This window comes from Poecilia mexicana, unplaced genomic scaffold (genome assembly GCF_051168715.1).
Source record: "Poecilia mexicana isolate PSO_F unplaced genomic scaffold, ASM5116871v1 scaffold_13, whole genome shotgun sequence".
In the NCBI taxonomy this organism is placed as follows: domain Eukaryota; kingdom Metazoa; phylum Chordata; class Actinopteri; order Cyprinodontiformes; family Poeciliidae; genus Poecilia; species Poecilia mexicana.
Window position 1 is genome coordinate 5,213,073 of NW_028263382.1, and position 13,376 is coordinate 5,226,448.

The window sequence follows — 13,376 nt, forward strand, 5'->3', positions numbered from 1 at the left end:
GATCTTAAAAAAGGAGAAAAAACGGGAAAATGTACCTGTCCGTGCTGCCCTCTGGTGGTTATGGACATTACAGCACCACTGTGTGGCAAAATGAGAAAAATGAACAAAGATAAAAACAAGGCTGTGACAAATATAATAATTATAATAGGGCTGGCTAACAGTTAGAATGTCTGTTTATTTTATTATTGCTTGTTTAGAAGTTGATTTGTAAGATTTTATCGCACAGAACCAGTAAAATCCATGTGAACAAAAATATCCCAACAATAAAACTGTTTGTTTCATACAGATTAATGAAGATGTCTATTCATGGGGAGGGAAAACTTCTGAGCAGAAACATTTCTGCATCCAGGTTTATGTTGTTACACACTTTAAACACTAGATGGCAGCAAATGAAATAAAAACTAGAGGTCCATGTGTCATTGAAACCATTCAGGACTTTAATTCAACAAAATAATCCTGACAAAATCGCTGCTTGCACCCCCAATATTTTTGTTAGATAAATACAAATTATGATTTTTGTAAATACTTTATTTTTCCAGGAGTTTTTAGTAAGATATGCATAACTTCCTGTGTTAATGGGCTATAAATACATGTATGATATAAAACCGAGGCCTATTTCTTTGTCCTACTGTTCAAAGCAGGAAAAACGAGAGAATCTGCAGCTAAAACAGAGAAGTGTTGACCTTCGTAAGTCAGAAAAAGCCTTAAAGAAAATGACTGCTGGTCTAAATAAGTTTGTATTTACAGTCAGAGCAGTAATTCAAAGTTTAGAGCCACAGAAACGTGAACCTTTGTGATGCTGTTTCTTTTCCAAAGATTTCTTGATGTCTTGCTAGAGTGCAGGACATCAAGTTTCCACCTGCTGGAGGAAACCTGCAGGTTTAGGTAAAGACAGGATCCATCACTGATGGACAAAACATCACCTTCACCAGGTCTACCAGCAAGGAGGATGCTGCAGTGTCTCCAACAACCAGATGACTAAATATCCACTTTTTAGTCTTCTGGTACTTCAAATCCTGACATGAAACCTCTGAGGATGGCCCTCTGCCTTTCCTCAGAGAATCTTCTGATCTGCATCTTCTGCATGTCATAAACTTTTCAGGCCTCTAAGAGCTATTTGGTGCTTGTCTGATTGTCCTAAAAGCTGAAATGTAGATTAACTGACAGTTTAGACAGATTACGGTTCTCAGTGCCTTCTTGATAACGTTTCCTTTTCTCCCCGTAGCTCTCCTTCCATCACTGATCTCCCCAACTCTTGCTTCTTTTCTGTTAAACTTAAAGCCAAAAATGAAAAAAGACAGAAGGAAGGCTCTGAAATGAGGCAGCTTTTTATTACCAGCATGATATTGGACAAGCAGGACTTATAGTCATGACAAAGACAACAAAAACTCATTGTGTCAAACCTTTATGGTGGCTGATATCTTCTCAGTCACCACTTATGCAAAGTCTCTCTGTGTCCTGATTTGGTTGGTATTTTCGTGTCTCATGTCAGTGCAACAAGAGATTCTTCTAAGGACACGGAGAGCATCAACTTTCCCCTAAATAGAGGCCCCTACCATCCAGAATGTTTTTTGGACCACAACTTTGGCCTCACAAATGTTCTCGGTTTGAGGATTCCTCATCAGTTTCTTTCTCCATTGGTGCTCAAAAATGTTCAGCCTCCTGTCTCCTGTTGGCCAAGATGTTGCCAAACTCTTTGTGGTCATCAAGGATCTACTGTGCTCTGATTGCCTCCTCTTCCAGGACCTACTCTGTCCTTGTCTTCTCTTTCAGTCTCTCCTCTTGCTTTGTATCCATTCCTCCATCCCCCCCTCTACATGTTGCTCAGACTCTGATTGGTTGACAGGGGCTTCCTCCTTTTTTTACTGGACAGTTTTCTTATAAGCGACTTTCTGAAGTTTCGACACATTAGGAAGTAGATCAGGGGGTCGAGGCAGACATTCGTCGCCGACAGGAATAGAGTCCCCTCTTTGATCTGGTGAAGCAGGATACTGTTACCTTCGCTGAAGCTTGACGATGACATCTGGCTCATGGTGTAAGGCACTCGGCAGACGTGATACGGCACAAAGCAGACAAAGAAGACTGCCAGAATGCTGAAGATGTTGCGGTTGGAGTTCCGGTAGATGCCCCTGCTGTCGCGTCGCATGCAGCGGTACGTCTTGTAGATCCGGTAAGCTATGAAGGTGTAGGAGAAGCCTACGATAAGTAGTGTTACCCAGAATAGAGACATGTTAATAAGGACAGATACTCTGTGCCACTGGGCACCAAGTGGCGTCTTCAGTTGGATGCATTTTGTGAAGTTATGGTCTTTGGCTGGCCAGGTTGCCAGCATGGCGTTGGGTGCAGAGTATAAGAAGAGGAGACCCCAGGTGAGGACCGCCAGAACCTGGGCAAAGGTGGTATTCTGCATAAGATTTAGATCAGACACTCCACTACATTTCGTCTTGAAAGAGGAGGTGCTTGTGGAGGAAGATGCATGCTGGGAAATCTTGACATAGCGCTCAAGGCTGATGTAGCCTATGAACAGCATTCCTACATACATGGACACGTAGAAGAGCACGGCATTGAATCGGCAGTTGAAAATCCAAAGGTGGCAGGTGTTGAAGCCCATTTTCACCGCCACCCTGATGGGGAAGGAGAGCAGCATGAGGAGGTCAGCCACCACCATGTTCTTCAGGTAGACCACCAGAGCAGAATCTGCTGGGACTCTGAAGAAGATCCAGGCAGCTATGCCATTTAGCGCCACACCCACAACGAAGAGGACGATGTAGAACGACGGGAGGACCTGGTTGGTGAAGACAATGCTACTGCCGGTTTTGTTGGTGAGGAGCTTGGAGCAGATAAAGGGGTCCATACCTAAAAAATATCAATAACACATGATACAAACATGTTTAATAAAACTTCAAAACTATTTTTATTCAAGGCTGAAATCCTTTTACAGAAATGGTTTTAACTCAGGCTTTGTGCTTCAGGTTTTTTGTGCATTCATCTGACTCTGGTTTATTCATAATTCTGCAGAAGGAATCTTTGAATTATAGATTCCCCAAATGAGACATTGTCTCTGATTGAGGGAGGAATCGCAGCCAATGCTCGGCTCCAGTCCAGAGTTGAGAAGAGAAGCGCAGCGTCATGCTGTCCTAGCTGAACCAACGCTGCTGCCGTCACAACTCCATTCCCGTTCCAGAGCAGAGGATGCCTCACGGTCTGAGGCGACGTGTGTTAGCTGCACTCATGCTGAAAGTTGCTGGCTAAGCAGTTAATTGTTCCCTGGTTCTCCACACTTCCATAACGATGTGATATAAAGCTAAAGTTTTCCTCATTAATTGGAATTTCCCTGATTCACAAGCATGACTCAAGTAAGAGGCTATGTGTCTGTGCAGAGATAAATTAGTTTGGATAAACAATTTCTGTCATTTTATTGTCCATTTCACTGTTTTTATGACTTTCTATATGACTTCAATCCTTCAAGCTGCTTGGGTACAACCAGGCCATGGAGTCTGTTGTACACAATGTTTTATGAGGTCATTGACTAATAAGAATCATTTTCCTTCCCCTTCTTGCTACTAAGCTACATAAAACAGTCCTTAAAACATGCTAAGGTGGCTCATTCTCTTAAAAACTAAACGCTATAAGCTAAAGGTAAAGCTAGATGCTAAGGACGGCTCAGTGCTCCAACAAATCAAAACCTTTTTCCAGCTTGTGCGGTCAACCTGCAGCAAACCACAAGCGATCATAATCAGCTTTATTATTAGGGCATTTTGAACTTAGATTATATAAAACAGCAAAATATCAGCTTCTTTTTGTTAATAAACTCGTCTATATTCAAGATAAGTTATCTGTGTTTATGCTCTACATGTGTAGCTTCATCCATCATTTTAATATCCAAGCCTTAGCAGGGAGGTATTTATAAAGCAGACTGAAGTATTTAGCTGTTATTTTCCTGATAATCAGGCGGCGCCCTGACTTGGATCTAAATTACTAGTTTAGTTAATAATTGCCCAGAGCTGTTATTTACTTATAGCCAGATCAGACCTGTTGTTAAGCATCAACCCAGATACTACAGCCTCAGTCTTACAGACTTTCTGACAGGTGTGTGTAATAAAGTTATTTAGTGGTAATTTAAGCCGTTTCCCCTGATTAGACAATTAGAAAATCCACATGAGACGTTTAAGTCCAGTTCCATCTGTTGCTTGTGTCATCAGCTGCCAGTTTGATGTCAGATATCAAACCCAGTCTGTGGGAAAACGAGGATCATCGAACTGGTTTCATGCATCTCATGCAAATCTTCAATTCCACTTAATGGTGCTGAAGTGCCACAGATGCTGTTTTTGGTTGCCAGTTGAAACACGGCAATGATCTTCCCGGCTGTTTCAGTAGAAGTGATCTTTGTGCAGAGGGACAACTTTTGCATGAGTCATTTGTTAGGCAAATCTGCCTCTGTGTGCAGCTCTGTGTGTCCGACTGGGATGGTTGATGATGAGCTGATGCTCTCTCTAAGTAGTTTGTTCTGATCAAACTTCCTTCTAGAAAGCAAAGTGCAGCTACCAAAGTACTGACTCTGCCTGTATTGGTGCAGGATAGAAGTTCTCCTGATTGATAGATTTGAGTGAGGAAACCAGACTGGAGCACGTTGTTCTGGTCATGGTCCAGTCTGATAAACTGGACCAGGTGTCTAGGAAGATGCTGTCTGATGATTCCCAGATTTTCCTTGACCATGTAACATCAGTGTGGGCAGAGACGGAGACACCTGGAGGGGGGCCCCCCTCACCTGAACCCAGGTGTGGTGGTAGCAATGAGGTCTCCGCTACCAGCACCATGTTAGAGGAAGAACTGGTCCGTCAGTTTCCTCTCTACAAGTCACCATCGACCAGGGCTGGCCAAACCCTTTGCTAGCCAAAGTGACAGAGACAAGTACTGTACATTGTTGCTTAGCGGGGCATCATCTTGTTTTTCATCAGATACAAACCTGGAGTTTTGCTTTGATTCTTTCATGGATGTTTGAGAAATCCTTTAATCTCCATGGCAACCAATCAGCCGCATAACACCTGGATGGACCTAGCCCCGCCTTCAAGGCGCAGCTCCTCCCCCCTCAGCTCCTTCAGACTAGCCAATGGCAATTAGCAAACACCTGGTGGAGCTGCTGCTCAGAGCAGCGCTGGTAAAAACGTTAGCATTAATAGAGGAGCCATGTTTTGACGACTTCCTGGAGACGGAACTTCAGAAAGCTTCAAACTTTAAACTGATTTTAAATACATGTTTCAGAACCATCAGAATCCCAGACCTGAGATCCCCCTGACCTCTGACCCCCACTCCGAAACAGTGTTGCATGACTGAGTAGTTATATCGTCTTTGTACAAAAATTAGGAGTCACCCTTCGTTTTATTTGTTTTTATCCAGCATTCTGAGTTTGATGGAACAATATCTCACCACTTGTTAATTGAGTATCTATTTGGAGAAAAACATACTTCTGTTTTTACGACACCATACTTTTTACTTTTACATGATTGATGTTGTTTTGAAGTAAACTTCCTGCATACTCTACAAACAGAGTAATCTCACTGAATGAAAAGAAAACAGAAAATCATCAAACTCTGACGCCTACAGATTGTGTTGAAGTGAGACATCTTGTCCTTACACCAGCTTTGTGGTTTTAATGTCATCTTCTATCTGCCGACCATGATGAGCTGCGCCGTCATCGGAAGCAACTATTCAATCCAAAAATACTTTATTGATCCCCAAAGGAAATTAAATAAACTGTTTTCCAAGTTTATACAGCAAATAAAAGTTTCTTATACCTGAATCTGATATTTATTTATTTATTAGTATTTAAAATACCAGAATATGCACATAACTTTCATCATCAAGGTGACTTCACTGAAGTCTGCTACTTTTGGTACTTTTACCAAGTATTTGTCAGACGTATTTTACCAAATATGTTTCCACTCTTACCTGAGTAATTTAACTGACGGCTGTTTTTTAGTAAAACATGACGGAGAGCTACTCTTACTTGAATCCAGTGTTTGGGTTAATCCATCCACCTCTGGCTGCGTTTGAGAAGGTTGGAATTGGACCTTCCTCCCTGCCGCGCTCTCTGGCTCTCGGACCCAGAGTCCTGGTTCTGCTCGGCTCCGACCCGCTGACTTAATTCGCTGTGTTGCTGCAGAGAATCTGCTTTCCCGTCCAGATGCAGCGTTTGCCGTCAGTGTGACCACAAACCACACCTTCCTGAAACAAACACTCTCATTTCAGATGTTTCCATGATGGTGCTCAGCTGGTGACAGAAACTAAACTGATGAGATGAAAACAGACCTGAGGAGCAGCTTTACTGCACCGACGAAACAAACATCTAAAAACATCAATGATTAAAATCTGATGTAAATCTGAATAAATACGACTGACACCCATCATGAACATTAGTGTAACCGGATAACAGGTTGGTGGCTGGAAGCAAAGGAATCAGAAGCAGTTTCATATAAATATAGATGCAGAGTTTTTACAGGAGAGGAAGAATCAGGAGCTGTTTGTAAAATTACAGTCAAAAATTACCAGCAATAATTTGGGTTATTTGGCCTATTTGGAAATAAACTGGTTTCATTCTTCAGTCACATCTTCAGCATACTTTTCATTCATTTGTAAATCTTTAAGCTAAACAGCTAGCCTCTCAACTAAGTTAAGATAAAGGTTTAGTTTCAGGCCAGTGATCCGCAGTAGACCCAGTGTTGTTGAGGAGTTCTCCAGAAGCCCGTCTTCTCCACCGTCTTGAGTGAGTCTAGCTCCAGGAGGTTCTGACCACACCAGTGGATGAGCTGATCCACATCCTGTCTGACTGCAGACTCATCAGAACAATAAATCAGACATTTTAGAAAGCAGTCACCTTTCCAAACCCACGTGTATTTAAACACCAACTGGTTGGCAACTTGGGGTTCAGTGCCTTGCCCAGGGGCCCATCGGTCGGAGGAATCAAACCTCCGACCTCCTGATTGCAGGACAACAACTCAACTCTACACTGAGCCACAGTCGCTCCTTGGTGTCATCTGAGGATTTCAGGATTTCCTGTCTGCTGAGGTCCAGTTACAGAAGAGGAGCGGGGAGAGAGCCCACCTCTGGGGGGCGCTGGTTCCGTAGACCTTGTGAATCACATAATGCATGTTAGTTTCTCCATTTCCTGTCATTTCTTTCTCCTGGTGGAAACTCAGTTTGGTGTCTCTCATCCACTCAACTTGTTTGTGTTCTTTAAAGAAGAAACCGGGCCAGAATCTGGGTTCATTCTGCTCTCTCTTACTTCTCCAAGTCCACTTCAGATAAAAATGTCAAAGTAGAAGAAAATGATGATGGCTCATCCTGCTGAGGCAGATGAAAAGTGAGACAGTTGAGTCTGTGGCTTCATAACAGCAGGTGCAACAAAAACACCAGGAAGTGGTTTCACAGTTGTTCCGTCTGTTTGCTTTGGGTTGACGATGATTACAGAAAGTTGAGTATCAATATCAGTCAGAAGCTGATAATCGGATGCATTGATCAGACAGATGGGAAAACCTTCACAATGGCAGCTAAATGTTTACATTGTAGATAAATATCTAGTTGGCAAACTAAATGTTTAGTTAGAAAGATAAAGATTTAAATAGAAGCTAAATGTTTAGTTTAAGGCAAAATATTTATTTAGCAAGCTAAATGTTAAGTTAGCATGCTAAATATTGATGCTACTGATTCTCAAATATTGAAACTGAGTCAAAATATGTTTTTGAACCATGAAGGAAGATGGAGTCTGCATGCTTCCTGAATTTTTCTGTAGTTGAGCTCTTTGGAACAGGAAATAAATACAGGTGCTGGTCATAAAATTAGAATATTGTGATAAAGTTCATTATTTTCCATAATGTCATGATAAAAATTAAATTGTCATATATTTTAGATTCATTGCACACCAACTGAAATATTTCAGGTCTTTTATTGTTTTAATTTTGATGATTTTGGCAAACAGCTCATGAAAACCCAAAATCCCTGTCTCAAAAAATTAGAATATTATGAAAAGGTTCTCTGAACGAGCAATAAAAATAATCATCTGAATCAACAAAGTAACTCTAAACACCTGAAAAAGATTCCTGAGGCCTTTAAAAACTCCCAGCCTGGTTTATTACTCAAAACCGCAATCATGGGTCAGACTGCCCAGATAGCACATGATGTTAAATCAACGTTGAAAAATAGTTAGAATCGTTGATTTTTGGTTGAAGTCGACAAATGACGGTGGATCAACCATCAAACAACCATCCACCTCTAGCCAAGTAACCAATGTTGAAACTGTGTCATTGAATCAATGTTGTTTTGTGGTTGAAATCTAATGACTGAAATGCTGATGTCTGATCAACATCTGATCAATATTGAATCAATGTCAGCTGTATTGCCTCACCCCTTCCCCTCCTCTCCTCCTCATCAGCGCTCTGGGTCAGAGTATTTTATTACTGAGCGGGGGTTATCACATTTAAATTAACCACTGCAGAGGATAGTGGTTGGTGATTCCTTTCTGTACATTTTCTTACTTGTTCATAATAATTCTCACTGACTGTGTGTGTGTGATATATTGACACAAAAACATCTATAACTTACTACAAGGAGTGGAGCGGTCCACCCCCACCGTTTACATGAGTGGGATGTCCCAAACACACAGCTGCTTCGCTGTTGGCTTGTTGGAAAATATGTTAATTCAATGTTGAATTATCATCACAAAGGTTGCATGTTTGGTTGAGGTCGACAACTGATGGTGGATCAACCATCAAACAACCATTCAATTCTAGCCAATTAACTAATGTTGAAACTGTGTCATTGAATCAATGTTGTTTTGTGGTTGACATCAAATAAATGAAATGCCAACGTCGAATCCAGTGTGTTTCAGCACTGGTCCTCCAGGCCCTACAAGTTTTAGGCATTTCCCTAATTCAACACACATGATATTAATTGACGTCTGATTAACGGGGTTTTGCTGAACTGAAAAAACGCAGGTCAGTTTGATTGACGTCAAGGTTTGGGGAAGAACTACCCAGATAGCACACGATGTTAATTCAATGTTGAATTATGATCACAAAGGCTGCATGTATGGTTCAGGTCAACGACAGAAGCTGGATCAACCATCAAACAACCATTCAATTCTAGCCAATTAACATTCATTGATTGAAATGCCACATCGAATCCAGTGTTTTTCAGCACTGGCACCAGGCACACTGCCCTGCAAGTTTTAGCCATTTCCCTAATTCAGCACACATGATTTTAATTAACATTTGATTAACAAGGTTTTGCTGAACTGAAAGCATGCAGGTCAGTTTGCCTTGAGGATAAGGTTTGGGGAAAAACTAGTAATCAAAGTGTTCAGGTGTTTTTTGCACCCCTCACCACCGCCTGCCATTCAAATGCCCAACCCCCTTCCCTCCACCCGCCAAAAACACACACACACCTCTTTCCCCCCACCTGGGCCCATCTACCCCTCAATCGGGTGAAAACTTTAATTTTAAGTGAGGGTTTGTCATTTTTCACATTTTATTTTTTAAAAGATTGTTTTGGCTAGTGGCCTTTATTTGATAGTTAATTGACAGGAAGGTGGGTAATGAGAGAAGGGGGGTAATGCAGCAAAGGTTGCCAAGGTCAGGAATTGAACCTGTGACAGCTGTGTTGAGGACTGAGGCCTTGATTGTGGTTTGTGCTTAACCCCTGCGCCACCACAGCACAACCCCTTTTAGGTGAGGGTTAATCACGTTTTAACTTAAGCACTATGTGTTGACAACACTGAGTTGTGATTCCGTTCTGTACCCAGATTCACTAGCGGAACAAGTCAGCGTTGGGCCGGGGGGCGGGGCTAATTACCGGACCCCTAACGAATCACCAGGCCCCTGACGTTTATCGCCTGCGCTACCAGAAACTGTTGAGCGAGGGGCGGGGAGGTTGGTCTGCGTTTTTTGGTTGATCTTTTCCCAGGAAACACATCGGCTAAACCGTGAGTGAAACGGTCACTGGGACTGACTAGTATATATTCCATTGAGGGAACGTAACTTTAACATTAAATAGACCTTTCTCAACAGGCGGTAGACTTTCTCAGTCTATAATCAGATATTTAAGCGACTTGAAAGTGGGTTGTGATTCCTTTCTGCACATTTTCTTACTTGTCTGTAAATATTATTACTGACTGTGCATAATGTGTTGACACAAAAACATCTACAAGTCTGTACTAGGAGTTGTACAGTCCACCTCCCCAATTTTACACTTGTGGTTTGTCCCAACCAAACAGCCACTTTGCTGCTGGCTTGTTTGCTACCGGCTTCTGAATTGAATTCTCCGCTGAGCACTTTTATGGTAAGTTTTTCAATATTACTTTGATCTTAAATGTGTTTATTGAAAAATAAGGGCATTGTTTTGTGCCCATAGTAATCCTGGTTATTTTGGGGCAAAACGGATATTTTTAATAATTGAGGTCATGTCTCCTTTTGTATTATTTTCATCCTACCCACCACTCCACGCCTAAGTATGAAATCCTGTGAGATTTTGTGGGATTTGAGTTTTTAAAATAGGGTGGGGCCTATTGTTTGGTCTGGGAGAACATGTGGTGGACAAGGAAGTGTAAGGCTGGCTGCTCCAGGTGGGCTTTAAATTGTTGTGATAGTAATCACTTGTTTTTAACTTTTTATTATGATATGCTTAGGGTCGTGCTTAAATGAGCCTCTGTACCAGAACAGCTGAGTTGGATGATTACATGACCATCTGCAGCCATCAAGAAGTGCAGAAGGTTGTTAATCATCCACAGATTCAATCCAGGTGAGGCAGAAGGGAAACACTTAACATGTAAGGCAGGTGAAACACTGAACTAAACCTGCTAATGACTGATTCAGTCTGTTGATCCTTGGATTGGTAACTGGTTAAATTGAACTGGACTATTGTTCTTTATTAGCATATAGACACTTTTTAAGGAATTTAATCAACTTATTTGGAAATATTTGTAGTTGATGGAAGATTGAACCAGCTATTTGATGGAAGTTTATTCTGTATAAATTATAATTTTTCCAACTACACTATAAATCACCTTTTGTTCGATTTATTTGTCTCTGGTGTGTTAAATAAACCTGATCCTCCCTGAGTTTTATTGTTAGGTTTTCTGATAAACAGCCCTTTATTTTAAATATTGATTTAATATCAATATCATAAATCCTACACTATACTGCAGCTTGATGGGTAAATGCAGTTGTATATGTAAACATTAAGATAAATATTAATGAGAGATTAAGATATTAATTTAACAGTGAGTGCACATGGGGAACTATATGGTTTGTATTTGTTCTCAGACCTGTAACCAGTACACTGTTTAATCTTTCATTGTGTTTCAGAACTTTTCAAATGTTTATCATATTTCTAACTGGCACCTTCCTCACTTTTATTTTTTTCAGCTGTTGCTCTGCAGTTTGACCGAAAGCTGACTCTTGAGGACTGCAGCAAAACTGTCAAGAAGTGGCTTCATTACGCGCCAGAATGAGAGGAAGACATCACAAGGAATCAAAGTGACGCCAACCAGAGTCAAACTGGGGTTACTGCAACTTGTACTGTTTCCCTACTTCATACAGTACAAAGCTTAACTTCATGGACTCTGTTCTTCTGTGGACAACAGACTGTTGTTTTGACAGTCAAAAAGGAATCAAATATGTTTAAAGATCTGTCCCTCTTTTCTTAAATAAAATGTTAAATCAAACCCATGTTGTCATTTTTAAACTTTTGTACACAGTTTACCCATCATCTGCCAATAATACAGTGTTTAACACCAGTGAAGAAACTTTTAGTGGCATGTTATGATGTAGACCTATCAGATGTAAAATGTACATAAATCCTTAGCTTTCATTCAATATAAAAACAACCCAAATCTGCATGTACATCCACAGTCAAATGAGTGTTGAATCAACATTGATTCAATGTAGAATCAACACAAATCTGCATGCAGATCCATGTTCAGATGATGGTTGAATCAACATTGATTCCTAACTGATTCAATGTAATATCAACACAAATAGGCATGTAAGTTGACATACAGATGACGGTTGAATCAACATTGATATGTCAGTAATGGTTGAAACCCTAACGTTGATTCAACATACAAGTCACCGACCACTTTCAATGTTGTTTCAATGTCAGCGTTCAACGTTGATTCAATGTTTCTGGCTGACATTGATTCAATGTTGTTTCAATCATTCTGTGCTATCTGGGTGCTGACCTGACTGCTGTCCAGAAGGCCATCACTGACATCCTCAAGCAAGAGGGTGAGAAACGGAAAGAAATTTCTGAACGAATCGGCTGTTTGCAGAGTGTTATATCAAGGCACCTCAGTGGGAAGTCAGTAGGAAGGAAAAAGTGTGGCAGAAAACGCTGCACAACGAGAAGAGGTGACCGGACCCTGAGGAAGATTGTGGAGAAGGGCCGATTCCAGACCAAATTAAATTTTCATCTCCATAAAACTTTTCAGCAGATGGAAGCATGAAGTGCTCCAAAATCTTCTGATAGCTGCTGCATTGACCTGCCCTTCATAAAACCCAGTGGACCAACACCAGCAGCTGACATGGCACCCAGACCATCACTGACTGTGGGTACTTGACACTGGACTTCTGGCATTTTGGCATTTCCTTCTCCCCAGTCTTCCTCCAGAGTCTGGCACTTTGATTTCCGAATGACATGCAAAGTTTGCTTTCATCCGAAAAAAGTACTTTGGACCACTGAACAACAGTGGTCCAAAGTGCTGCTTCTCTGTAGCCCAGGTCAGGCGCTTCTGCCGCTGTTTCTGGTTCAAAAGTGGCTTGACCTTTGACCTGGGGAATGCGGCACCTGTAGCCCATTTCCTGCACACGCCTGTGCACAGTGGCTCTGGATGTTTCTACTCCAGACTCAGTCCACTGCTTCCCCCAAGGTCTGGAATCGGCCCTTCTCCACAATCTTCCTCAGGGTCCGGTCACCTCTTCTCGTTGTGCAGCGTTTTCTGCCACACTTTTTCCTTCCTACTGACTTCCCACTGAGGTGCCTTGATATAACACTCTGCAAACAGCCGATTCGTTCAGAAATTTCTTTCCGTTTCTCACCCTCTTGCTTGAGGATGTCAGTGATGGCCTTCTGGACAGCAGTCAGGTCAGCAGTCTGACCCATGACTGCGGTTTTGAGTAATGAACCAGGCTGGGAGTTTTTAAAGGCCTCAGGAATCTTTTTCAGGTGTTTAGAGTTACTTTGTTGATTCAGATGATTATTTTTATTGCTCGTTCAGAGAACCTTTTCATAATATTCTAATTTTTTGAGACAGGGATTTTGGGTTTTCATGAGCTGTTTGCCAAAATCATCAAAATTAAAACAATAAAAGACCTGAAATATTTCAG

At 41.4% G+C, this 13,376-nt stretch overlaps 1 protein-coding gene and 1 long non-coding RNA gene across 3 annotated transcripts; one reads left to right on the top strand and one right to left on the bottom strand.

Annotated features, from left to right (window-relative positions):
* Nucleotides 1-1,312: 1,312 nt before the first annotated feature.
* LOC106905677 (P2Y purinoceptor 14-like) lies at nt 1,313-7,342 on the bottom strand. Of its 2 annotated transcripts, XM_088011514.1 has the most exons (4): nt 7,221-7,342; nt 6,310-7,127; nt 6,008-6,225; nt 1,313-2,856 (listed from the first exon to the last, which is right to left on the bottom strand). In XM_088011514.1, the coding sequence occupies exons 2-4, from the start codon at nt 6,354-6,356 to the stop codon at nt 1,814-1,816; spliced, it is 1,308 nt and encodes a 435-aa protein (XP_087867640.1). In that variant the 5' UTR covers nt 6,357-7,127; nt 7,221-7,342; the 3' UTR covers nt 1,313-1,813. The 2 variants fall into 2 exon arrangements, with proteins under 2 accessions (XP_087867640.1, XP_014826113.2); XM_014970627.2 differs by having other exon boundaries at nt 6,310-7,336.
* A 2,795-nt stretch (nt 7,343-10,137) lies between these two features.
* Nucleotides 10,138-11,716, top strand: LOC148155694 (uncharacterized). The gene is made up of 3 exons (XR_015765145.1): nt 10,138-10,332; nt 10,679-10,791; nt 11,418-11,716. It is a non-coding gene; the product is annotated as an uncharacterized LOC148155694 (long non-coding RNA).
* Nucleotides 11,717-13,376: the final 1,660 nt, after the last annotated feature.

Bases quoted from the DNA above. Each gene is read 5' to 3' on its own strand.
- LOC106905677 (XM_088011514.1), bottom strand. From the start codon at position 6,356: ATGTTTTTAGATGTTTGTTTCGTCGGTGCAGTAAAGCTGCTCCTCAG. The intron at 6,226-6,309 runs GTCTGTTTTCAT...TGTTTGTTTCAG, and splicing joins GCAGTAAAGCTGCTCCTCAG to GAAGGTGTGGTTTGTGGTCA. The intron at 2,857-6,007 runs GTAAGAGTAGCT...GATATTTTTTAG, and splicing joins AACCCAAACACTGGATTCAA to GTATGGACCCCTTTATCTGC.